Source organism: Syngnathus acus, chromosome 4 (genome assembly GCF_901709675.1).
Source record: "Syngnathus acus chromosome 4, fSynAcu1.2, whole genome shotgun sequence".
Taxonomy (NCBI): domain Eukaryota; kingdom Metazoa; phylum Chordata; class Actinopteri; order Syngnathiformes; family Syngnathidae; genus Syngnathus; species Syngnathus acus.
This window is the reverse complement of record NC_051090.1, coordinates 11,242,537-11,268,517: the sequence shown is the minus strand read 5'-3', so window position 1 is coordinate 11,268,517 and position 25,981 is coordinate 11,242,537. Positions and strand designations below refer to the sequence as shown.

At 47.8% G+C, this 25,981-nt stretch overlaps 2 protein-coding genes across 5 annotated transcripts; one reads left to right on the top strand and one right to left on the bottom strand.

The window, feature by feature from the left end:
* Positions 1-2,157: 2,157 nt before the first annotated feature.
* Positions 2,158-19,208, bottom strand: zc3h3 (zinc finger CCCH-type containing 3). 4 transcript variants are annotated; one of them, XM_037249330.1, is made up of 13 exons: positions 19,052-19,208; positions 18,521-18,641; positions 15,836-17,126; positions 15,442-15,608; positions 10,468-10,606; positions 7,506-7,669; positions 7,161-7,233; positions 6,897-7,049; positions 5,582-5,651; positions 4,943-5,074; positions 3,018-3,172; positions 2,805-2,950; positions 2,158-2,549 (listed from the first exon to the last, which is right to left on the bottom strand). In XM_037249330.1, the coding sequence occupies exons 2-13, from the start codon at positions 18,564-18,566 to the stop codon at positions 2,518-2,520; spliced, it is 2,568 nt and encodes an 855-aa protein (XP_037105225.1). In that variant the 5' UTR covers positions 18,567-18,641; positions 19,052-19,208; the 3' UTR covers positions 2,158-2,517. The 4 variants fall into 4 exon arrangements, with proteins under 4 accessions (XP_037105225.1, XP_037105226.1, XP_037105224.1 ...); XM_037249331.1 differs by having other exon boundaries at positions 19,084-19,196; XM_037249329.1 differs by lacking the exon at positions 19,052-19,208 and having other exon boundaries at positions 18,521-18,683.
* A 91-nt stretch (positions 19,209-19,299) lies between these two features.
* Positions 19,300-25,720, top strand: cyldl (cylindromatosis (turban tumor syndrome), like). The gene is made up of 15 exons (XM_037249351.1): positions 19,300-19,723; positions 20,560-20,992; positions 21,088-21,366; positions 21,577-21,652; positions 21,729-21,892; positions 22,080-22,227; positions 22,292-22,433; positions 22,528-22,638; positions 22,699-22,790; positions 22,860-22,923; positions 22,995-23,127; positions 23,228-23,336; positions 23,409-23,527; positions 23,602-23,815; positions 23,922-25,720. Exons 2-15 carry the CDS (start codon positions 20,564-20,566, stop codon positions 24,104-24,106), a joined length of 2,265 nt encoding a protein of 754 aa, XP_037105246.1. The 5' UTR covers positions 19,300-19,723; positions 20,560-20,563; the 3' UTR covers positions 24,107-25,720.
* Positions 25,721-25,981: the final 261 nt, after the last annotated feature.

Here is a 25,981-nt window from a genome sequence, read left to right as displayed (position 1 = left end):
TTTGAGCAGGCCACAAGCTTCATGGCGAGCTCAGTGGAGCTGGCTACGCACGCCACCAGCAAAGGCCGCCCATCGCTGCAGCGGAGCAATCAGCTTCAATTGGCAGAGGAGCACTTTGAGGACTTTGAAGCGTAACGGCGACCTCACAATTGCTCAAGCGTGTGTCACTCCAACGTGTTTGGTCTCAAAGCAAAACAAGGCACGGCACCAGAATCTGGACTTGCGAAGAAGGCCCGTCTTACAACCGCTTAACGACCAATGACGTGCAGAACGGAACGTGTCAGTCTGTTTCTGTTTCTGTGCTGGCTTTTCAGGCGGTCTCCGGCACTGGTCGATCAGTCATCCAACGGCTGGGGAGAAATACCCGCGGCATATCATGCACACACGCAGGCACGCGCGCGCGCGCACGAGACAAAGCCACACACTTGACCTTTCCAACATTGTCTCTCCGAGTCAGCATGAAGTGATGATATTTCTCTTTGTTTTACAAAAAAATTGAAATCCGGTATTGATCTTAATTACAGTTTGCCAAGCTCAGCAGCTCCTTTTGTGGCTTTTAGACAAGAGGCAGCAGCATCAGTCTGCAGCGCTCATGTCGGTTGAGCAAAAGAGCGAGAGAGGCCAAAAGCAGGAGGAGGGAGAGGAGGAGTGCAGAGAAGAATGATGGGCGAAGCATGGTGGCCACTCAGTCATCTGTGGCTCTTGTCAGTCTATCAGAGGAAGAAAAAAGGAGCTGAACATGAAGATGCCACAGAGTGGATGAAAAATGACTTTGGCTGCCAACCACACACAAATGTGATAGACCATTGGAGAAACATCACGGCCAAATACGCTGACAACAGTCTGCAACGGGCGAGCATGAGGCGCTGTGAACATCAAATGGCTCAACAGGGTAGAGACGTACACATTAAAGAGGACAAATTGCAGAGCTCTTATGTATGGCCACCAACTCAAAGGTTATGCAAAGGAAAATAGAAAAATCTAACTGGATGACATTTTTGCCAAGAGCTTGCACACAAAGCCAAAACACAAGCATGAACGCATGGGTCAGGGTGGGTGACTGGAGAACAAAGGAACATGGACCCCTCTTTGCGCAATCTCAAAATCCGAGATGACCAACCGAAATGCTGGAAAATTTTTCATCAGTGCTACTGCGGGGGCCGTGGAGGGCTGCACACTCTCAAGCAAATATGACAAAAAGGCCATTTGGATAAGGACGATATATTAAAATTAATCTGTGCTTATTTGCGCCAATGTATACAGAGTATGTTATATATATATTTATTTTCAAATGCACATAAAAAAGCCCCAAACCTCAGCCACACAAATAACCAACTTTTGATTTCTCTACTTTTTTGCATAAAAAAAATCCCACTCAACAGCTGCACAGCAAAGCAACATTTTGTGCAAGAACCCATTTTGTGCATGTTTTTCAAACTAAAGGCATAAATATTTCTTATACATTTATCCAGTGTGTCAGTTCAAAGCATTTGGGCTTCAACAAATCACTCACAACAGATCACTCACCTGCACCAGGGCAGGAAGTTGGCCACTCCTACTACTCATCACGTGCTGAGGAAAGCGACCGTCCTTCACAATGGCCGTTCGTCCAATTAAGCCACCATACGCGTTTGAAACACATTAGGCCTTGAACATATTCATGCTCTTGGAGGACTCATATTTACTATATCCTTATGCACTTTAAACAGTGTCAACTCCGTGGGGAGATAAAACCCTGCTGTTAATGTACTTTGGAGCTTAGCGTTGCGGTGGCCGCGCCTCTTCTTCACCAGTCCAGCCGCGGCCTGGCGGTGCTGGTGTCTGCCCTCCCGCGGAGAACACCGGTACTACAACAATATTTCGCACCCGGCTGGCCATTCCCGCTTTCTTCACGTTAGAACCTACCCTCTTCTCTTCAGGTTTTCGAGGGGTTGAGGTCTGGGCACTGAATGGCCATGGGAAGAGCTTGATTCTGCATCTCTCAAATCTGTGAACTCATTTCAAGGCCTTTTGTACATCTTAACCAGGGATGCCAAGAATTATTGAGGGCACTGTAGAGCTTAATGTGTGATTGACCAAGCCACTTTCATTATTTTTAGCTAATTCTGTTGTTTGAGTGAGCAAGGCACATGTATTCATATGACAAATGCACAGTAGTATAAAGGATTATCACTTTAATATATCTGAAAATACAGCACACAAAAATAAAATGAATACAATAAAAGCATAACATAAGATAGCAAAAACGCTGTGAAACGTATTGTGAGCAACTGTGAACATTTCAAGCAGTCGCAACTAAAGAGAGAGCGACATCCGAGTGTGTTCATGGAACGCAAGAACAATTACAGCCAGCCGCCTTCAAGAACACACAGCACGTTTGCACAAAGAGCGGACATGACAATGACACCTTTTAACACTCAATAATCGCCAAAATGTGCAAAACCTGAGGGCCCACATTGCATGTTGCAAAACGTCATACAATAACAATATTGTCGGCGTGGCTCGTCTTTTGTCTTCCTACAAGCGAGGTTTTATCTGCAGTTTTTTCTCTGTAAAAGGAAAGAAAAGACGGACACAAGTAAAAAGTGAACATGACAATTAAAAGAGTATTTGCAGAACTGAAATGAGTAAAAGTATGCCAACTCTGAGCGATGACCGATTGGAGCTGACAGGTATCAAACCGAGCGCGACAACGACGACGAATGAGGCTTGCGAGTTGATGAGTGTGCTTGTCGTAAGGCAAATCAATCACATCCCCGCTAATGAAAACAAAGCAAAATCCTCGCCTTGAGCGGCTTGGTTACCTTGGACTGCTGCGCTCTTGGCAGGTTCCGCTTCTGCTGGCGCATTGGGCTCCTCTGGAGAGCTGGACAGGGAGATGAAGGAAGGCAGCGCCAGAGTGCTTGTGAAGTCTCGAGAGCCGTGCGCAAGCAGCCCCAACAGGCGAGGCCTGGAAGCAAGAAAACGCTTTGCATGGCAACTCCAGCAACCAAGAGCTGCGCACGTTCATGACTAACCTGGTGGAGGGCCCGTCGCTCGGTGCGGTCGACGTGCTCATCTCGCTCACTCTCCGTTTGGCGCACTGGCGGTGCCGCAACTTACAGCGAGCCCCGCGAGGGCAGGAACCCATCTTGGAGAAGTCCGGACACACCAGCGTGTGCTTCTTTTTGCACTGCAGGGACGCAAACACGCGATCGTTGTCGGTCATCTTGGCAACCCATTTCATTACGTTAGGCAAAGATGGCAAAGAAGCGGCATTTACTCAATCACACAAAAGGTGCACATTTGCCTATTTGTGCTTGTTTGCTGTTGTTGTTTTTCCTTCATCTTTAAAATAATGGCAATAAGCAAAGAAGTCAAGCGAGACGTCACCATTTCTTGGTTTGCTTTCAGGACTTTGCGTGTGAGACGTCAGCAGAGGACAGTCGACAGCGAAGAAGAGAAACATGACAGCGGGGGCGTCTCTTGACTTCTTGATGCCATTTATCACAATCGGTCTCACGAGGAGGAGTCGCGCGTGTGACATCACGTATGGCAAACGATGTTGCAGAGGCTGGTTTGCAAGCAAGTGAGCGTGTGCGACAGAGTAATACGGGTGTAAATTGGAAGCTTGGTTCTGCGCGAGATATGATCCCTCCCACCTGTCAGAGGAGCTAATTATATTCGGTGGAGGGAGAGTGTTGGCAGAGTTGGGGGGTGGGGGGGATCCCCATATTGATTTTCCAGGAACACAGAGGAGTCTCGCTCCTTTCACTCAGCTGCGAGATCCCGGGCTTTGGCATGACGTGCTCCAACAAATCAAATCTGCCGCCAGTCATGCTTTGACATTTGGTGCACATGTCCAATGAAGGTGTGGTACCATGTCGTTGACCAGCTTGAGCGTGCAACGCAGTAAAGTGTCAGGGCAGTGTTATTTGCTTTCTGTCCCCAGACAAAGCCGTTTGGATGCTATAGGCAAACAGCATCAAGCGCGCCGTTTGGTTCTGATGAGATACAGCGTGCTTGAAAATGGCGGCAAAACTTTGCTGCAATGGACAGAACATCTTCATCCCACACCAAGTTAACAATTTGCCCTTTGATTTAAGGAAGACGGCTGATGTCTCTGGGATCTACTAGAGAGCTTTCAGCTTGGCAAAAAAAAAAAAAGTCAGCAGATTTAAAGAGTGCACGGATAGTCGCAAAAGAAGCACGTCAAAGGGTGCGAAGAAAATGGAGGACAGTCGAAATACTACGACGACGTGCATTTGCATTAAGACAAGAAGGCATTAAGACAACGATAGCAGATGACAACTCTACAGAATGAAAGCATCAAGGAGCATCCAAGGCCCAGCTCAATATGGCTAGCGGGCATCCTCAGAAGAAAACGAAGCTTCAAAAGCGCGTCTTAAGCAAACGGGGCCATACGGAGCAACAAAAGCATCACGGAGAGCTGCCACCATTACGGAAAGATGCAGCGCGCATGCATGCATGCACACACGAGACAAACCCCAATGAGGAGTGATGTCGGCAAGGGGGAGGGGTGGCTGCGAGGAGTTGCCGTACTGTACGGCCCGGTGTGCCGTCCTCAGCAGTTTTCACTTCTATAATTACTGCCTGCTATCCATCACGGACGCACACATACACACACGCGCGGTGAAGAGCACACAGCTAAGCACATCGAGCGAGAAAAGAAAAGACAAACCACAAGACCGCTCGTGTGTGTTCAAGTTTCAGTCGCTTTCAAATACATGTGCTTGTGTGTGTGTGCGTGCGTGCGTGCGTGCTTGCGTGCGTGCGTGCGTGTGTGGAAGCTTTCTAAACTGGAGCAAAATGTGGTGAGCGTTCAGAAGCTTTCAAGAAGCAGCGTCATCTGACCCCAGTTAGCAAAACTATGGCTTTTTGGGGCAGATAGGAGACAAGGTGCTCTCGGTCTTGATGTGTGGCGGTGATGTTTGGTCTTTACCTTTTCTCCTTGCGGGCAGTAGCCTTTGACAAAGTCTTCACAAACTTTTGCCTTGTGGGAAACGTAGACGTGACTGTAAGGACACTCACTGTTGTTGCAGATTCCCTTCAGGAAGTACGAGCAAACTGGCATCTGCAGATGGAGGCCAAAAACCAACAGTTTTTTTTCCAATTCATAATTCAGTTTCAAAATGCAAGCATGAAATCAGAGAGGAAGGCTGATGGGAAAAGAATGAGGGGTGCGGATCGCCCTGACAAGCTGCTACACGAGTTTGTCAACAGGTGGAGGCTTTTTGGCCCGCCCGGCACAGAAGCTGCCGATTGGCTAGGCCGAGCAGCTGAATGAGCTTCGTTGCGGCCGACGGCGGGAAGCTCAAGTGAGCGTGCGTCGTGACGCCACGTGTGCGCGCTTGTCTAAATATATCGCTCAGCGTGAGGCGCTCGCTGGGGGTTGGCCGACTGCACTGTGTGGGTGGGGTCGCCCGTCAACTACGCCACACCTCAACCGTCTCATCGTACTTTTAGGCACAGCGGATGGTGCAAGGGGGCGTGGCATCTGTATTCGCGAGAGCGTACTGGCGGGTGGGGTTGTGGCTCACATGTGTTTGCAAGGGCCGGCGGCGCATCTGATGTATTTTACCTTCTCCTTGGCAACCTTATGAGAAAACGGACATGCTCCATCCGCCTGTTTACACGTCCCACGAAGAAATCTGTACGAGGGAAACATCAAACACAATCAAGAAGCGTATTTTTTATGTGCACATATTTGTACAAATTGTATATATAAATTTTATATCTATATAATCCAAATATATATAATCCGTACGAGGGAAACATCAAACACAATCAAGAATCAGATTTTTTATGTGCACCGTATATATACCGTATTTTTCGGACTATAAGTCGCGTTTTTTTCATAGTTTAAGTTGGGGGGTGACTTATACTCAGGAGCGACTTATATGTGAAATTATTCACAAATTTTTACTTGATCATTAACACATTACTTACTTACTAGTATAGTTGATCACTTCACATGTTATAGTCACTTTAAACCGCATGAGGGCGCACTATGGCTGTGGAATAATTGGAGCCGCACTGACAATGAGTTCCATTCACTGACTTCCGGAGTCAGGAGATTTAATGATTTGGAGTGACACAGATGGTTCCATAAACTCGTTATTTATGTTATAGTTTTTTGACATATAGTTTATTTAGAGTAGCAACGTTATGTTGTTAGACTTCAGTAGTTTCCGATTGTCTAGCGAGGCCGTGAAGGGGGGATCCAGAGCGCTTGCTTGGAGCACACACACATATGTTGAGCTCTTGTTTTAGTGAAATAAAGAGCCAGTTACCAAACCCACGTCTTGCCTGGTACTTTGGTAACGCTACAATATAGTTATATACGTAGATCTGTGGAATAATTAGAGCCGCAACTGACGACGAGGCTGACGACGAGGCTGAGGACGAGGCTGAGGACGAGGCTGAGGACGAGGCTGACGTCAGCGGCACACGTCGGTCCGGAGTTAACAGCTGGTTTTTTTGGGGGGTTTTTTTACACAGAGGATGAATATTCCGATGGATTTAATGATTTGGAGTGACACGGATGGTTCGTTAAAATTGTTGTTTATAATATTTATTTGATATATATAGTCTGACGTCAGCGGCGCACGTAGATCCGGCGTCAACAGCTGTGTTCTTTTTTTTTTTTTAAGTGACACAAGACGAAGATTCCGATGGATTTAATGATTTCGAGTGACACGGATGGTTCGATAAAATTGTTTATATTACATTTATTTGATATATCTAGTCTGATGTCAGCGGCACACCTCATTCCGGAGTCAACAGCTGTGTTTTTTTTTTGTTTTTGTTTGCTGACCCAAAGCTCACGGGTCGACTATTCGGATTGGCTTGAAGGATGAGCGTCCTTCTCACATGGCAAAGTTGAAATTTGTCACCTGGTGCAAACGGCAACTTTGTCTGGGTCATGGATGAAGGGGCAGCTGCCACCCCTGTTGCACTTGCCAAAGCGGTTGTAGTACATGCAGAACTGCCTCTGCTTCTTTTGACGAGCTTGTCTGATGATGGCCAGACTGCGCTGGACCGCGCGGCTGGGAGGCAAAAACAAAATGAATCCAACATTTTGTTGGACAAGATAAAATTCCTGTGCTGATCCAGTGGATGACATACTTTGGTGGCATTCAAATGTCAGATGTGCCTACCTGGCAAGATGACGAGGGCTGTACGGGTGAGCGGGAGCAGAATTGACAGAAGACACTTGGGAAAAGCTTCTTCCTAAATTTGGAGGGGGAAAGTGCTTGACTGAGAATAACAGTAACAATCTAAACAATTTGTTCAGTTTACCCAAGAATTCAAGTGCTGGAGGAAAAAAATACTGAAGAGAAAACACATTAAAGAGACAGAATTGATCTCCCAAACACCTCCAAGTAGACTCCAATTCAAAGTCCAATTAAGTCAAACTTTGGTTAGCAGCAAAAGAAGCAAAGCCTCACTTAGTGAAGCAAAGTAAGTCGTCAGCAGGCAAACAACACACTGATGGAAACTACCCGTCGGGTCGGCGGACATGTTGTGACAGCCCGTCCGGGACAACTTATTGGCCGAGACTTGGTAAAGATGACCGCGAATCCAACACATGCCCGACCGCGTCCAGTGGTGAGCGGCTGGCGGGTGTCGGGTGAGAGACGATCTCTGACGACTTTGGAGGAAACTCCTGTAGGGCAAAAAACAAAAAACAAATTGTTAAAGAAGGAGAAGCACAATGCTGCTAACCCAAAAAATGGACGTTGTGACTGCAAAGAAGCATTGACGCTGAAACGGCTGATTAAAATCGTTTTCCATCTTCACTAACTCGTGGACATTTGAATGTTGGCTGCAGTCACTTTGACCTCTCACATGCTTACTAAATTATTTCATTTGATTTTGGATGAGTGAAAACAAGAAGAATGCTGGACTTGTGTCCTCATCCCATTCTCAGCCACTTTTGCGAGTGGCAGTTTGGGGCCACAATCCCCTCCTGTCTTGTCACGCTTGCTCTCCAACACAGCGCTGTGCCTCTGAGACGCTTTGGCGTGTCACGGTACTCTGTTGAATTGCTCCTCTAATGGAAAGCCGGATGGCCGTGTGGAAATGGAAAGAATTGAAACCAGGAAAGGAGCAAATCAATGAGATAATAGGCAAGGCAGGGGGCAGAGCGCTGAGGTGGCCCGTACACTCCGAAGCACAGAGACCACCCAGCGCACACGCACACGCACGAACATACACACTGCGCAACAGGCCTCCAAACACAGCCTATTCATTGCCCATTGAGACCCACTGCACCTTCTCGAGTACGCGTGAGCCGGCAGCGAGTAGAAGGCTGCACAGCAGGGTGGGGGAGGAGGAGCGGTGCAGGGGTTATGGCGATAAATTGCACTGTCCTGTCACTTCTATTTGGGGCGGGCCACCACGCAGCGTGCTGCTGGAGGTAATTTGCTGCCGTATTTCAGATGGGCTGGAAATGGCTTTGGAGCGAGAGTTCACGCCTCCCATTACAGACCGACGAGAGTTGCGCTGAACACGCACGCAGCATGTGTTTAGAGGGTGGATAGGAAGCCGCCACGATGCCGCACCTGAGGACGAAGGGATTGAGTGGCCGGTGCAAAGACTTAGCCAGACAGCGAAGGATAAATCTACGGCACGGCCGCTGATGTTAGGAGACGTAATTGAGGATAATGCTGAAGTGGGGACGCTTGAACAGGCAGCCCGGGGGAGCTACCAACCGGGCGGGTTAATGGGGAGATGACATGATCCGTTAACACGGATGGCCGTTGACCTTAACACAGTGTGCTCACATCAAGTTCGGGCCCGGCAAGATTGTGCTGCCGCTTTGCCGACTGCTTTTTTTGTTGCTGCTGCTTGGTTTCACTGGCACGATGAACAAGGGCAACGTGGCTTTTGCCCTCGCTGCCGGGATCCACTTTTGTCATTCTGTTTGCATTTCTTGTGACAGTCTCGGTTCTGGGGACGGACAATTTTGTTGCTTTTGGCGCAGCGCAAATGAAACGGACTTGACTCGTGCATCACATGGCCAAAGCTCATCCCAGAGGCAATTTCGCCCGGGTCACTTTGGCCTGTCCTTGACCTTCAACAGGGATATCTGTTATCAGAGACCCTCTGGGTTTCCACACTGCGCAAATCCTCAGCCGTCCGACAGCTAACTTGTTTTAGGGGAAGATCTAGAAGGTCAGAAGAATAAACTGCTTACAAATGGAATCAAGCGCCATGGTTTGAAAATATAAGCTCCAAATAAGCACATCTCCCCACAATGGTATGCAATAGAAACGTTTCGGAGAGGATTTTGCTTACAGTTTGAGACAGTTGTATAAAATCCTCCTCTGGGAAACGATTCCACGTGAACAGAAGCACAGCAGCTGTATGAGCCGATAGTGTGAGAATGAGGAACGTGCTAAGCAATGAGCAGATGAAGGAGGACGGCCAAGACGAGGGAAACCTTTTTGGCTTTACGGTCCGGCTCGTGATCGATCGTCGAGCACTAAAGGAGATGAGCGGCTGGACAGCGGGCACGCACGTGCGCCTTCAAAATCTCGACAATTGGTCTCTTCCTGAAGCACGAGTGCGACCGCGTACGTTTTCAAGTAAACACGCCGAAAATGGGCAAAAATAAATCATGACTGGAAAACAATGATTTTGGCAAAGCTCGCGTTTTGAGTTGAAAAAGACCAAGGGTTAAAATTAACATGAAAGGAGGAGCAGGAGAAATGATGACGGTGTAAGCAGCAAAATTGTGGGACTAGTGTCAAGCCATATAAAATGGCAACATTGTCAACATATTTCTCACTTGGTCGCATGCTAATAATGGGTACACGCGCTCGGAAAGGCCAACGCTCAAGTTCCTCTTGTTGAGGATTTTGGATTGACCGCAAAAACACAAGAGCTTCATCATTTGAATGCGATTGTGCTTTATTCGTGTTCTGTTCAGGAGGCAAAAACGGAAAAAGGTCTCCGAGATACGCATTAAAGAGCAGCAAGCGAGCGAGTTAGGGGAGAGATACGAGCACCCGCTGGACCTCGGTGCTTTCCTTGGCTATCTCACGCCACGCTTCTCTCCTCAGAGCCGTATTTCACAGGACGTCAAGGGGCCCCGATTGAAAATGCTTCCATCAATCAATATTTAGTGCTGCGGCTAAACGAATGCTGGAGCCACATTTTTGGGTCATACAAATGAAGCGGCCACTCTTCCGTCGGCAAACACACAGAGAAGAGAAAAGGACAGGAACGCTCTGCGACAAAATACATCATCAGAATGACAAAAGTCTGCCGCTGCGTGTCTCTCTCCTCGAGCGAGGAGCAACTGACGAGAGGAGTCGCAATGCTTGGTTCTCTGAGTTATCTACGCTGTCAAAACGAGCAAGATCAATTCATGAGCACATGCTGCATTTGACTGAAACATACACGAAGCCAAGCTAAACCATGGCGGGACTTGCTGACATGTGCGTGTGCATGGATTACCTGGCGGACTGGATTTTCTTGGCTCTCCAGGAGAGGCTCGGCTGGTAAGCCACATTGGAGCCCGGGTGGCCCAGCATCTTGTACTGTGCTCTGCAAATCCTCTGCCAGGCAGGAGCGCGCTGGGAGGAAAAGGCCGCACCTGCAGAAGACGAGGAGTGTGAAGAGGGCTTTTAAAAAAAAAAAAAGGACAGGCTGCAATGTACAACTTGGACACACGTCATACACGTTAAATGGGATCCCCTCTGGACAAGCAACCAGCTCGTTCTCTGAAGACAGGGCAACAGAGGCGCAACAGGGACAAGTCCGTTCAGAACCATCAACGGGACAAAAAGGTTAATTTTTCACCTATGCAACGCGTCTTACACATGTTTGGCTAGCCCAGTAATAACTACATTCAAATGCTTTTCCTGTGGGAGGGAAATAACTGGTCATGTTTTAGGGGTGTAATAAACATTGCGGCAACAATCAAGCCGTTTGCTATCGCTAAAAACAATTCAACGGATGCTTGTGAGATTTGCACTACACTCTCTTCTACTTGTATCAACTTTGGCAGCCAATTGACTGGAAAGACAAGCGGGGGTGGGGGGGTAATACAGCCTTTATGTGTCCTGTGAGGAGCTCAATTCATTCCCATTTGTAAGGATGGTTGCAATTCTAATTAACCTCTTATATCAAAGCGTGTTCATCAGGCTCAAAGTTGCAAACAATAAAACGATACGACTATTTTCACTTCCACACCATCTAGCAATTCTTCGCACTCCTCCGGGCGCACCTTGCATTTGCCAGCTGGGATTTTTCACACAATAAATTCCTTTGATTATTGATATGAACGGTCTGTTGCTATGTGTTGCTTCAGCATTTGTGTGTCAATATCGGTTAGTTGCAGGACAATCACTCATTCAGCATCATGCTAATTTTGTACGAGGCTAACATTTTGCGTTGACGGCTAACATTCGCGCTGGCGATTAGAATGAAAATGTTTCTCCGCCTAACTGTGCAGCCTTACTGAGAGCTTAAATTGTGCTTGACATCAAAGAAGACGTGTCACAAACACGACGTGTCACAAACACGAACCCGGCGGAGGAACTACAGAGGCTTCGCAAGACAAGCTGACCTAAGCACGCCGATGTGGCCGACGAGTAAGCCTGGCTTTCCGGACTTAACTGTGAGAGCGAGCCATTAGTCTTCTCCTCCATGATGTTTCAAATCCCCCCCGGCCCAGCCCGGCCCAGCCTGCCATACCTGCCTGCAAATTTCAGGCTCCATCTGTGTCAGGTTGCTCCTTCCCTAATGGATACTAAATCTTCTTATTGACGGCGCCTGTCCCCGCTGCCGCGCCATCGTGTCGTTCCCTGGGGTTCATCTTCTGACTCCCACTGCTTTGGTGTGCTTATACAAGACAGCCATGCCATGATTGAACAAGGGTGCTGGCACAATTTAATAACTTGGTTTAAGCCTGCGACGCTACTGACATGTTTGACACGCAACTTTCCAATGCAAACTTGGCTTGTGCGCCTCAAGCCGCATTGCATTGCATTGCAGCCACTTCAACATTTGCATAATTGCGCTCCCTCAGTCCGTCTCCTGGCAAGCCCGTGACATTTTTAAACGATGATATGCCGACACAGCAAAGGCTAATGGCTGCCCCCCCCCCCCGTACATGCTATCAGTTGCTGCAAGCATGCAGGGCAATGATGTCATGGCAAAGAGGATGGTGGGCAGGGGGCCGTGGCTTCGTCTATCGTCGCAGCGGAGCCATCATCTGTAAGCTATACCGCTTGACCCGTGGCAGGGGTGTCAAACTCGTTTCGGGCCTGAGCTGCATGCTCGTTAAGCTTTCCCTCAGGGGGCCCGGCCGCTCGCAACAGTGAAACTGTATCAACGTACATGCTTCCAAAGCAAAACAGCACTTGCGTATGCAGCTTGCTTTTACAGGTTGCTCCACACAAAGTGGCGATTGAACACGAGCGGACTCAAATCATCAACACTGAAAAGACAACCAAAGGAAGACAGTTTCCTCGGCGCCGACCTAGACCCTTACGTCAACCGCGAGGGCGGATAAAAGTACAGATTGCGACCACGTCAGGTTGCGATTTGCTCCCAGGACGCGTTTGTCACTCACTGTCGTTGGGTCAACCGGATGAACGTGCCTGTCAATCAGCCAATGCCGTCAGAGAGCGACAGCCTGGGGCTTTGTCCACTTAAGGGGCCCCGTGACCACGTAGGGACTCACATGCGAAAGAACCTTTGCCGAGTGTGAAAGAGGCAATTCAAGGTGAAGCCCTGAAGGCAAACAAGACTGCAGGGATTGATTTTTTCCCCCTCAACAAAACTTGCTCAGAGTCCTCAAGACTCCACTGCAGGAGTGGCAGAAAGGGGAGGAGGAAATAAATAAAAGAATGAATAAATAAACAAACACACAAACAAAAAAAAAAGATGGCAATTCAAAAAAGAAGTGTGCCAGATAGGATGTAAAATCACTCACACATGTATTTGGTACATATTCTGTACGTACAGTAAATATGTATGTATAGTGTTGGAACATGATTTTTAGATTTTTTAAATTTGTGAAACCTAATGAGACAAACAGGTGTTGTTGTGAAATGTTTGTATCCTCCATAAAAGAAGAAAGAAAGTGCGAAGCACAGATGTAGCTGCACGGTTTCAAATTCCAGCAGGAGTCGGGTTCTGGTTGCGAATGCCACCGCGGTCTTGCATTCGTCGTGGTGCTAATTCTTTTTGGGCAGTGAGTGATGGAGCCTGGTCAGCTGGTCAGACGCTTCCCTCCACACAGAATGCCAGAAATGGCAGTTATGGTATGGAGACCCCCCCCCAAGAAAATGTTGCAAAGTGGGGCACAAAGTGTGATTTGAAGCTTGAACATGAGACTTTTGCGCTAGTTGCACCAGTTGCCTGTGGGCCCGAGTGGGGGAGGCCGCGGCTCAACGATACGCTGCCGAGGGCTTTTTATATGGCACCGCATTTGTTGAGGTGAAAGTGAGGGCGGAAATGCCAAAGGTTAATGGCGAGAAAGGGGGATGACAGCAAGATGAAGGAAGGAGAGCCAGAGTCTCTTGCTGGTGACGTTAATTTGGATTGGAGAGGGGGCCCGGGGAGTTTCTCCTCAAGACCAAAGAGGAAATTCAAAGCAACAAGCTCAGGCACATGGCCACCTTCTTTCTTCAACACGTTTCCCCTTCTACACTAAAGTCTAGTGGAAATGTTTGCTCCAAGTTTTGGAGTCTTCCACCCGTGAGGCCGTTTTCTTCATGAGCCCAGGTCTGATGGCCTGCCCGCATGCCTGCCCGCCCGCCCTTCTTTGATACGCCGTTGCCACTGAGCCTCGCTTGGTTCCAAGTGCAGCTGCCCGGCTCTAATTGGTCCCTTTGGGCCCGGCAGCGGCTGAGGAGAACGCAGACCACGAGCAGGAGAGCGGGGCATCTGCTTTGAGCCCAGACATGCGCGCAACATGAACGGACTGCATCCTTCAAGGTCCTTCAAAGTCTTCTTAGGTCTTGTTGGCACGACGGAGGCGGCATCGAATTTGAGAGGACCACGTTCCATGCCTTCGTCGTCCGGGCGAGGTGGTCGCTGCGATCCCAAAGCCGTCAACGGGCGCACCTTTCTCGTTCGTGTTTCATTTTCCAGAAAATCCGTCAAGAACTAAAACGACTTCAAAAAGGTCTTTGGTGCGATATTACGGGGAAATAGTGAACTGAGAAGCGCTAAACTAAGGATAAAGGGGAAGCAGCTGGAAGGAGTGTCAAAGGTCATCCGATGGCCCCTAAAATCCGTCTCAGGGATCAGCAGTTTTCGTACGCAGCTTTCGTAGGTCGTCTCTGTTCGTGTAATTTAAGCGCAGCAACAAGCCCACCTTGACTTGCTACAACTTGAAGTGCTGACGTCAGCGTACGTGCAGTATACTTTTGAAAACAAACGAAAGCACAAGTTGAGTGAAAAAACAAAAGGCAACCGAGAAGCAAAGCTGCCGTCGCTCGCAAGTGAGCGCTCATCAGGTCGCTTGTAATGGGCACATCTGCGGGTGCTCTGCTCGCCGTCATTAGTAATTCAATTTGCTCTTTATTAGCTGCGCTTATCAAAGACACAGACAGCAAGCGGCAGCTTCCCGCACTCCATCTTCCTCTTCGCTCACCCCGCCGCCACCTTTCGCCCTTCTTCAAGTGGGAACGTGCCGTCTTTAATTAGAGATGCGTGCACTCCCGCCCGCCGCAGACTCATTAGGTTCCGCGTGTGGCGGAAAGCGAGCCTGAAAGAGAACCATGGAGGGACCGCGGGACGGATAAAGTCGGATTAAGGAATCGGCGATAAGACGGCCAGCCGGCGGGACAAATCAAGCTTAATGTTAATCGTGATGGCTTTTTTAATGTCTTGCGAATCCACCAAGTGTGGAAAACGATGTCGAGGCGGGTGGGCGGGCGGGCGGGGTACGTGCGGATTGACCGCAGGCTGGCGGGGGCAACAGGATGGGGGATGGGACTGTAAAAACAATGATTGCTTTCAATTAGGGCCAGCCTATATTCTCCAGTTCGTTAAAACAATCCAATTTGCAAAATGATAATTATGCATGAGCTGCTTTTTATCTGACCGTGGCAAGACACGATAGCAGCAGCGGCGGCGCCGAGCACCTTGGCAGCCCACTGCAAATTATCTGCTATCTGCACTTCAAGTGGGCAATCATTCAGCTCGCTCCTTCCTCTTAGCAGTGCTGACATTATGCAGCACCTGCTGCCTCCTACTGGACACAAGCAAAGCTGTAATAGCTTCAAGACAGAGCACCGGCCGCTGCTGCTTGACGATCGTTGCTGACACGTTTTGACTCAACTCGTTTGTCTTCATAACGAAAGAATGACGGAAGCCATTTTCATCCATTGGTCGATGATGGAAAAGTCAAAAGCGTTCAGAGCCGCCTATTTCAGTTCCGAGAAAACGGGGGTGGACGAGCGATTGTCTTACTTGCTCTCGATGAAGTCGGAGAGAGTCGTCTCAACTTGTGTCTCCCAAAGGAGACAAGTTCCCTGCCGGATGTCCTCCTGGCAGGCGAGGGCGCGTGGCCCCTCGCAGAGTGCTTGGCGGCCAATGAGAGGCCTCCCCTTGGTGAGCTGCTTCCGCTTGGACTGGAGCCGAGGAAAACACAATCAAAGTCAAATCAGTGAAGACGTCAATTGCTTTGAAAATGATGCTGATCAAATGAGTTGGAATGCGAACATGACCTCATCCTCAGTTAGGAGATTTCTATCGCTCGATATCTCGTGCTAAAATACATTGTTGTTTTTTCGGACGAATTGTGCTTAATATCTCTGGGCTTTGTAGACTTCTTCCTTTATTAATTTTAATGGCCACAACTTACCCATTAGCCGACTTGCGAATGATCTTCATCCTGCTGCGAAGCTTGAATGAGTTGGGAGACGACTGGATGGAGACGCCCTGGCCCAAGTGAGAATAAAGTGGGCCCTTTTTTGCTCCTCTGTGATGTTTCGCTGCCAGCCAAACAAAAGTAGACCTGCGGAGGGCTTCCGCTCTTGCACCCGCAACTGGAGACCTGGAAACGGCCGCCTTCCAGTGGTACCTACTGGACAAGAAACTTGTAGAAGAAGACGCACATCCCCTTTTCAATTTTGTCGTGGTGAAGGAGCCTGATTTGAGTTTCTTGATGGCTTCTCCCTTTTCCACAGCTCTCTGATCACCGCTCAGAGTTTTGGGAGACGTTGACTTTCTCAAAGTCTTTGCTTGGAGCCCAGTAGAAGAGGAGACCCATTTGTACTTGGAGGCCCTGGGGCCTGCGACGACCGGATTCTGCTTGCGCGCCTTTTTGGCAGGGGTTTGCTTGGGGAGCGGGGACGCGAGGGAGCTTGCGCCTAAAAGGGAAGCTTTCGCACCGCTCGTTGAGTCCACATCTTGGTTTGCTTGCGAGTAAACGGAGCCACTTGGTTGGCTTTGGAAACTCTGGTTCTTAACCCAAGTGAACTTGGATTTTGTTTGCCCGCCTGTGGCCTGCCTGGATCGAGGCAAAGGCTGCTCTCGGAAAGCTTGTTGTGGCACCTTGGAAGGTGATGAGCTCGCGCTTTGGCCAACCTGTTGTTGGCGGTCCGGCCGTTGGGTCTCAATGACGTCGGCTTGACTGTTGAGAATAGGTTGATTCTGGAACCGGGCTGGGTCAGCCCTGGCTTTTGGGCCTGGCGGTACAACACTTTGTTTGACCAGCCCTTGCTGTTGGGTACTTTGTACTAACAGGACTGATGGAGGTACGGCTACCGTTGTTTTACAGCCCCCTCTTCTTTCTGTGGCAACATTTTCAATTCCTGCGCTCAGAGTTTCTTTTTGTCCTTTTTTCTTGTGTGGTGCCATCTTTGATGATGCAGTGGGAGGCTTGGACGCATCACTCTTTTCACTGGGTAGCGAGGCACCGTGAGCCTCAACGTGAATGTCTGAATGGTGTTCTGGGCTGGAGGTGGAGACGGTGGACACGGGGCTCCTATTTTTGAGAGAGTAAGTCTCCCTCCAGCTACCGTGGCTGAAACGAGCATATAAACCGTGCGGATGTGTGACAGATGAACTTTGGCATCTGCCTCTGGATGTTGTTGCCACCTCTGGAAGCCTTGGCGTGTTGCCATGGACACCCTTATGCTTATCGATGAGATCTAAAATTTGGAAAACAAAAACAAATCCACATGAAAACACTTGACAGCATGAAGAAGACTATTAGCTGTTATTTTGCTTTGTTTCCTCTCTCTTGCAGTTCCCACTAATCTACGTCATTTCCAGTCCAACACGTGAGGTAGCTAAGATTAAATGCCAAATTTGTATTTCCCCCCCCTTGTCAGTGTTCTAATACAGCGATGCCTTGAGATTGATTGATTGATTGATATCTTTATTTCGAACATCCAAAACAAAAAAGAAAAACAAAAAAAAACAAATAACACTCTAAAGTGCCACATAAATCCATACAACAACAAAAATAAAAAATAAACCAACAAATAGAAGTAAATACATTAAATAAATAAATTAATTAATAATAATAATAATACATAAGTAAATAAAAAAATAAAGAATGCTCGAAAAGGAGTAGGAGGAAGCATAGCTTTTTAGATTCCTACCCCTTTCTCACTTCATCCATTAAACCAACGATTCAACATACTATACTGTAAGTCTACAATATAACACAAGTAGACAAACTTGCACACTTATTGTTCTGTTTCATTTTTACTTGTGCGTAGCCCTTTGGCACTCTTAGCCTTTGTACCCGCTAAACAACATATTTTTATACATTTTTTTAAACTGGTGGATATTTGGACTTTGCTTGAGTTCCTCACTTAGATTGTTCCATAGTTTGACCCCGGTTATAGTTATACAGAAACTTTTTAAGGTTGTTCTTATGTTTAAGATTTTGAAGATGTGATTCCCTCTTAACTTATAACCTCCCTCCCGATGCCTAAATAAATTTTGGATATTATCTGGTAGTTGTTTTGCTTTTGCCCTATACATGATGAGATACAAGTTGGATTCGTTCCATGACCACCCTTGTAACTCAAAACGCTTGTATCTCAAACTGTTTGTACCCATTGAAATAAATGGAAATGCCATTCATCCATTCCTGTTTATATCGAGCTTTAAAATACATAAAAACTTTAATTCTGTTGACTAGAACATTGTCATTATTTGGGTGCCAATGTATCGAGCTTTAAAATACATCGAAACCCTGATTGTGTGGACTAGAACATTGTCATTATTTGAGTGCCAATGTCCGATGTGTTCACTTGGATCATCACAGCTTCGCTGCATCTCGGTTCAAACCAGCGGCAGCGAAATGGAACCGTTTGTCAGCCTTTCATTGTAATGCGTTAAGATTAAACCTCAGAAAAACATTGACAGCTTTATGAATAGCCAGCTAACGTTAATGAATTTCACTGAGTAAAGTGCGATTGAGCGAAATTGGAGTATGGGTGCGTAAAACAGCAAACAATTACACGGGGAAACAAAGCTGTGATCCAGAGTGACTGTCACGGAAGAAACACATTACCACAAACATACGTACTTTGTAGAAGATCAATTTGCCGTTTCAACGATTCACGCTGCTCCATGTTTGTCTCGCTCGTTTCTTCTTCCTGTGATTACGGCGCTTTCCAACCACATTGTCGCTGTGTGAGCCCCCTCTTCTGTTCCGGAAGATGAAAGGGAAAAAACAAGTGCTAAAAAAAGAACATAAATGTTTATTTTTAGTGTTTATACTGAGGGGAAAAGTCGAAATGAAAAGAAGATATTGATTAATTGTTTTCGTATTCAATAGCGTTGACGAATACACGTGTTACTTTTTTAGTCAAAATGATGTTATTGGCCAATACTTTAAAGTGCACATTCGTTTTGTATTTTTGTCTATTTGACGTCCATGCTCTGAGTAAAAAAGTTACTCGACAATTATTCAATACTTTTTTCACTTAGTACTTTAACACAGTTCATTTTTGGAGGAGCACTACTTCTAACATTTGCTTGAGTCAACCCATCAATTCTGTCAGTCTTAACTTCACTGGGGTGGCGAATCTTATTTTTCAAAAGTCACAGTACGTACTCATACTTGAGAACAATTTTGGGTTACTCTACCGATCTCTTTCACAAAATGAAGATGTGGCGGGCGTGATGTAGTGTATGCCCCTTCACAATTTTCACGTCCCTGTATTGGCAGAGTTGCTTCGAGTAACAGAGTTGATCATATTTCATTAGCATTTATTCCGATGAGCACATAATGCTCAAAGTGGGATGCGGACCTTATACGTCCTGATGTGTCGTCATCTTTAATCGCCGTCTCCATAAATGACGTTGACAAAACGTTCGTCTCAATTCTCTGGGAATTCTTTACACTTGGACCTTATTATCCGCCTCGTCTCCTTGACGAGCTCTACGGTGCTCGCAGGTTCTACCAAGCGAACACGCGACGCGAGGATATAGGATATTTTATTCAAATAAATGAGATGTGGCCTTGTCTCTCAAAGTAAAAGTAGCGCAGTCGTGTCGCTGTCACAACAAGTAGTTGTGTAGTTCAGAATCGAATTTGTTGATGCATCTAAGAAGTTGCACCGAAAGTTGCCATTTTAGTAGAAGAATGACAACGAAAAGTTGATATTTTAGCAGAAGAATGACCATTACTCACGACGACGTTCTGAATTAATACCGACGAGGAAGCGCGTCTCACGATCGAATGGGGACAAAATAAAAACAAATCATCTGATTTGGACGAGCTAAGGTATTGTTGGTAACACTTGCATTTCCACTTGTATTGTTGGTAACATGTTTGCTTACCGACGGGTGTTTCTGTCCTCAATCGATTGTTATTTTATTGTTTCGTTTTTATTTTTTGGAAACCCATTTTATCAGATTGAATTTGCTTGTTGGGTGGGGAGATATAGCGATGCCCCCGCAATCCGTTTCAGCAAGTGTCATATTCGTATATACATGACAATGTATTCTGAAAAGTAGTGCAAAATAGTCTGAAGATGCAGTCAAGTGAAATATTTGAAGGTACACAACCACACCCATCATTCTACTTCATAATACGAGTATCTAAAACACATTTTAAGCCGAATCAATACCCTGACCACACGAATTTTAATTGGTCGGTTGTGTGATTGTGTTATTACCACGTGTAGAAAGAAAATAGAATATGTGTCGCAATAAAAATGGAGCTTATTTAAATAAGTCCCCCTTTCAAGAGGCATTGAAACGTTAATTATTTGGAACAAAACAAAAGTCTCCCCAGGAAAACAAGTTGTAAAGCACTCATAGCATTTCGACATCTTGCAAATTAAAATATGGGAATGTTTCCAAGTCGCCCCCTGCAATGTCTACATGTACACGCTGGTTGAGGAGCATTGTTTAATGTTTGTTAACAGGACAGGCTTCCGGTTAATTTTCACGAGTGCTCGACTCTTCCAAATATAATGTCGTACTTTTGTACCGACATCTCAAATGTCGCGCTTACGGTGCTCAGGTGCTGTTAGAGTGAACATTATAATTTGTGCAACTTACTCTTATGAATGTGTTGGTGTGTTTTTTAATCTATCCAATGTCCTGCTTCCTCAGGATCATGATGTCGACAGGCATCCAGTATTTCATCGTCACCGAACCGCCGGACTACCTCCGACACAGTCACACTGGTCGCATCTGTTATAGTATTTATGAGTACCGAGCAAGTATCGAGTTTGCCCAAAAATTACAAGTCTTCATGCTTGGCTCACTGGCACCTTTGTACTGCGAGATGGATCGCAGATGTCTGGAAGAAGTCAGTGAGTGCGAGGCCGCTCTTCTGCTGGCCGTCACCGACAACTCCGAAAGGCTCAAATGGTTTCGAGACAAAGACGCTCTCCGTCGAGCGCTGACGCTTTGCGAGGGAACTGAAGTCATCGTGGAAGAAGGAGGAGGGCAATTGAACGGAATCATCCGCTTCATAGGAAGCCTGTCCCAAGCGGCGGCAGATGAGCCCTTGAAGGCAACATTCTTTGGAGTTGAGCTGCAGGTACAAGCTTCCAAACAAGACTTCGTCCCAAACGTGCCGCTTCTCGCATTCGGGCCTGTTTGCAAGAAATGCTTTTCTTGTTTTCTGCGGTCAAGGGGGAAGACAAGGGCAAAGGCGACACGGACGGATGTCACGACAACGAGAGCCTCTTCGCTTGCGAGCGCGACTGCGGCATCTTCGCACCTTTCTGCAGAGTCCGACCACGTGATTCCGACTGCTCCTCAGCGGCCGACTCCGAACCCCCGTCGGGTCGCCAAACGCAAATGCCGGTCCCGGGCGACAGAGTCACCTACTTCATTGAAGATTACTGCTGTTATGGAATGGTGCTCAACGTCCAGGAGAAGGACGGCAAACATTTTGTCTTGATCTCCACCGTGAGTCAACATTGCAGCAATATTACGCTTGTACACAAGTTTAATATGACTATTTTGTTTTATTTTTACGATTCTTCACATCTGAAGAGGAGGTTTGATGCACAGTCTCCTTCGCCTTTTTGCTTGGAGCTTTAACTGAACAGCAGGTGGCAGCGGAGGGCCAAATGCAAACAAAGCATCATAAATTTGGCCTTTTCTTTATGTTTGCAGGACATTGATGCCACGGGGAGGACGGGCGAAGTTGAAGTCCCGCTCCAGTTTGTTGTTGTTGGGGAATATCCTGCCGGTTGGAGCATGCGTGATTCACATGACACTATATATTTGGTGGACATTTTACCCAAATGTGTGTGTCCCCCTCACAGGGTCTGACCTGATTGCCCTCGACAACGGTGCAGTGGAAGAAAAATGTGGCATGGGCGTGAACTCACTGGTCGAGGTGTCCTTGGGCACGGGCAGTTTGTACGGAATCATCCGCTGGATCGGGACCCTTCCCGGGCGACAGGACGTGATTGCTGGACTCGAGCTTGTAATGTTTACCATTTGGGTGGAGATTGAAAAACAGTGGAACTGCCTATGAACAAGAAATCTAGTTAGACTCCTCATTCATTGGCAGCAAATAAATCTGTGGTGATATTGTGGATTGCTTTGTTTGATCGTAACATGATTTCAACCCTCCATTTGAGCTTGATCCCGTTTTCTGTCCTGTTGCGCAGGAGAACGACATTGGCGTGAGTGACGGCACCTTCAAAAACGTCTCTTTCTTCCAATGTCCTCCCAGAAGGGCTCTCTTCGTCAAGTACAGCTGTTGCCGTCCCGATGCGCGCTTTCTCAGCGAGGGGGCGCCTAAGCACTCGGTCGCAGGTCAGCATCCTCTCCGAGCCTCCAGCGAAGTTTGACCTCTCATGCATTATGTTCACTGTTGCAGACATAGAAATACAGCAGTGTGTTGAAAAAGTGGATCCCGTGGCTCCCATCAGCTCGGATCGAGTTGCGCAAGTTCTGATTGGCCGGATGAAGGGCATCCAGGGACACTGCAACTCTTGCTACATGGATGCAGCCCTCGTTAGGTGACCACGAGTTTGTTGCTCGGAGCTCTTTCTTTGCTGCTTCCAAGACTTTGGCTCAAAGACGTCGCTTGTCTGCTTCTTTGCACCTTGGCAGTTTGTTCTCTTGCTCCTCGGTGCTGGACTCCATGTTGTTCAAATCCATCGAGCCTCAAGATGCGGCCATTCAGAGAACGCTGCTCCACAACATCGTCAACCCCCTTCGAAGGTGCGTTTCACACGTGTGAGTTGGAAAGGCATGGTGAGTGATCTCGGGGTGCTTTTTCAGCGAAGGCTTTGTGCAAGCCATGCACGTCATGAAGCTGCGACAGCAGCTGGAAAAACACGGCTACTGTCGCTCCTTCACCACAGAGGAGAAAGGTGAGTTTGGTTTCCGTGGCATCGTGGACGCCATTTGCGTGCCGGGCTCACTCCGCTGTGGGTTTTCAGACCCGGAGGAGTTCCTCACCGTCATCATGCACCACATCCTCGCCCTGGATCCTCTCCTCAAACTGTACGTCGGCGCCTCTGCGGAATTTTTCGCCAGACGCGCCCGAGGCTTCACGCGTGCCGTGACGTCCGCAGGTCGGCTGCTGGCAAAGTGCAAGAGAGTTACTGCTACCAGATCTTCCTGGAACAGAAGCGAGGCCTGCTGCTTCCGACCGTGCAACAGTTGCTGGAACATTCCTTCCACGACGCCGGACTTAAGCTGGCCGAGGTGATACGGGCTCCTTGTCGTCTGCGTGTCCTGTCTGCTTTCTGCATCCTTTTCATTGTCTCCAAAAATGTAACACTTTTCTCTTTCCTTCTGATTTCAGATGCCGTCCTGCCTCATTCTTCAGATGCCTCGCTTTGGCAAGAAATTCAAAATGTTTGACAAGATTATTCCATCCCTGGAGTTGGACGTCAGCGGCCTCCTCTCAGGGGGTAAGCCCGGGTTGTGCTGCGTGTCACTGGCGAGCAGAGTCAGAGCGGTGCTGAACGCCGTGTGTCTTTCAGGTCCCCAGCAGTGCATCCTCTGCGGCGAGCTGGCCCAGGAAGAGTGTGCCGTCTGCTTTGACGAGTCGCTCTTCAGCCAGACGGGATTCAAAGTCTTCTGCACCACATGCTCGCTTCAGGTGTGCCACCTTCCGCACGGTCCTAAGGCAAAGGCCGCTTCCAAATGGAATTCAGTCGACGACGTGCATTCCAGGTCCATTCTCACCCTCGGCGGCTCAGCCATCAGACAACCGTCCTGGATCTCCCCGAGGGTTACGCCGCGCGAGGAGCGCCTCACGCGCTGACTCGGGACACCTTAGAGCTCTTTGCCGTCCTCTGCATCGAGACGAGCCACTACGTTGCTTTCATCAAATACGGAGCCCACAGCCACGACTGGATCTTCTTTGACAGCATGGCGGACAGGGAAGGTGAGCTGCGGAGGCAAATGGCGAGTCGCAGTGGCGGCTCGCGGCGGCAGCTAGCAGCGCTCCCTTTTGCTGGCTTTTGACCGGGTCATGTGCTGCGCTCTCACAGGCGACGCGGACGGTTTCAACATCCCTGAGGTGCGAGCGTGCCCCGAGGTGGCCATCTACCTGGACATGTCCCCGGCCGAGCTGGCCGATCAGATCCCTCGGGACATGAAAGGTGTTGCCAAACGTCTCTTCTGCGATGCCTACATGTACCTGTACCAGAGTCCCAGCATGTGCCTTTATCGCTAAGCGGGACGCCTCTCGTAGCCTTCCACGTTTCATCTGGCCTGCCCGCACTTTCTTCAATTGTTTTAAAAAGGCTTGAGCTCGACTTTCAAAGACTGACTGGAGAAAAAAAAACAATGGAGCAGGTAGCAAAGTTGAAAAACCTTGTCTCTTCCTGCTGTTCTACATGTTTTTTCTAAAGTTGTTCATTTTGTGATGTTAAATTGGACCTCAATTTCCCAAAGTGTGCGTGTGGTTAAATTGGACCTCAATTTCCCAGAGCATGTGTGTGGTGACAATTCCAAGCGATCAAGCCCAACACTTGCCTGATGAGCTCAAAGAGTGTCCAGGGAGATAAGCGAAGAAGTTGTCGTTGAGCAAACAAGGGCACATGCTCCACTCGTGCGGCTGGGTGGGTTTATTTGAGCTGGCCGAGCGACCCGGCTGCCATGTATTGTTAGGAGAACTCTTCGCTCAAGGATGTGCGCTTGTTAAACAAACAAGGCAGCTGCAACTTTTTCTCACGTCAAAGTCAACACGACATCTTGCCACACAGAAATGAGGACTTTTGCCACCTTCTTCTCAAAGTCTATCTCGAAGCTGTCTTTACTTTTGCCGCTTAGTTTTGAACCATCACTATCGCTGTCCAACGGCAAATGTCTTCTTTGCTGTTGTGCTGATGACGACAATCAAGCGAGCAACTTGACTGTCCTGCTTTGATCACGTTTCAGTCCAAGTTGATTGGTTGTCAGTGTGCAGTCTGCAAATCATCAAGCAAATGGAAGATTATGCCTCATGAGCCGGGCGTGAGGTCTTCCTGACTCAGTGGATTCTCATCAATCAAATTGGCAAATTGAGCCATCTAAGTTTGCCTTCAAGGTTGGCCCTCGCACTTTGGAGGATCAAACAAGATGATCACGATGATGCGCCGGTGTGTCCGTTTCTGAAGATCTATTTCCATTGTGCAAAATGCAAATGAACCCAGTGCACAGGTGGCCTATTATGCCTCTCAGCGTCTTGAGAGATGATCTTGAATGTGAATCTGTATCTTCAACAAGAGGGAAATGAAACTGTGCGGTGCTTTTTGATTTGCATCCAATTACAACGATTATGATGTTGATGAATGCAGGCTTTCAAGTGTTAATTGTTGACGTCCTGCATCAGATGAGGAGGGAAATGCGCAGAGGTTCTTCTGATTAAGAGCAGATTGATTTTATTTAACACCACAGCAGCCGCTCACCGTCATCTGGCTTGCTTTCCTGAAGGCCACCATGGAATGAGAAAGCTGATTGGGTCATGGATTTGTATCGCTTGTTCATGCAAGGCAAGGATTTGTAATGCTCAATGTTTAAGATCTGGATGGACGAACACATGAAGAGCAGTAACTTGATGCACTTGCCTCGGTTCCATCTCGGCTACACTACTGCACTTGATTTTGGAGTCAGCTTGTCCTCCAAGTGATTCCAAAGTGCTGCCGCTCGCCTGCGAACTGCATAGAGCTCCTTGAGGCCTAAGCTCATTTTGTAATTGCATAAATCTGTGGGAAAACTGCATTATGATCGAGACTCAACCACAATAAGCCCAGATGACCAATACTTTTGAGTTCTGAAAAGGAATAATAAAAAATGAGTGGTGCGGTCCAGTTGTGTTTTCTTGCTTGCGGCTGTGTTTACATTCACACGTGACCTCTTGGCCTTTGTCGACGATGCCTGCATGGGCTGCTGGGGGACATGCAGCTGGAAACAGTTGGCGTCCTTTTTTGACCACATGCGCAATTCTCCAACAAGGAACTGGCAAAGAGTGTAATAGTCAAGAAAGTACTCGACATCATTCGGTCATTTCTAAGACACTAGCTTGCATCTGCCATCTTGCAGTCATTTTAATAAACTTTGTGATCCG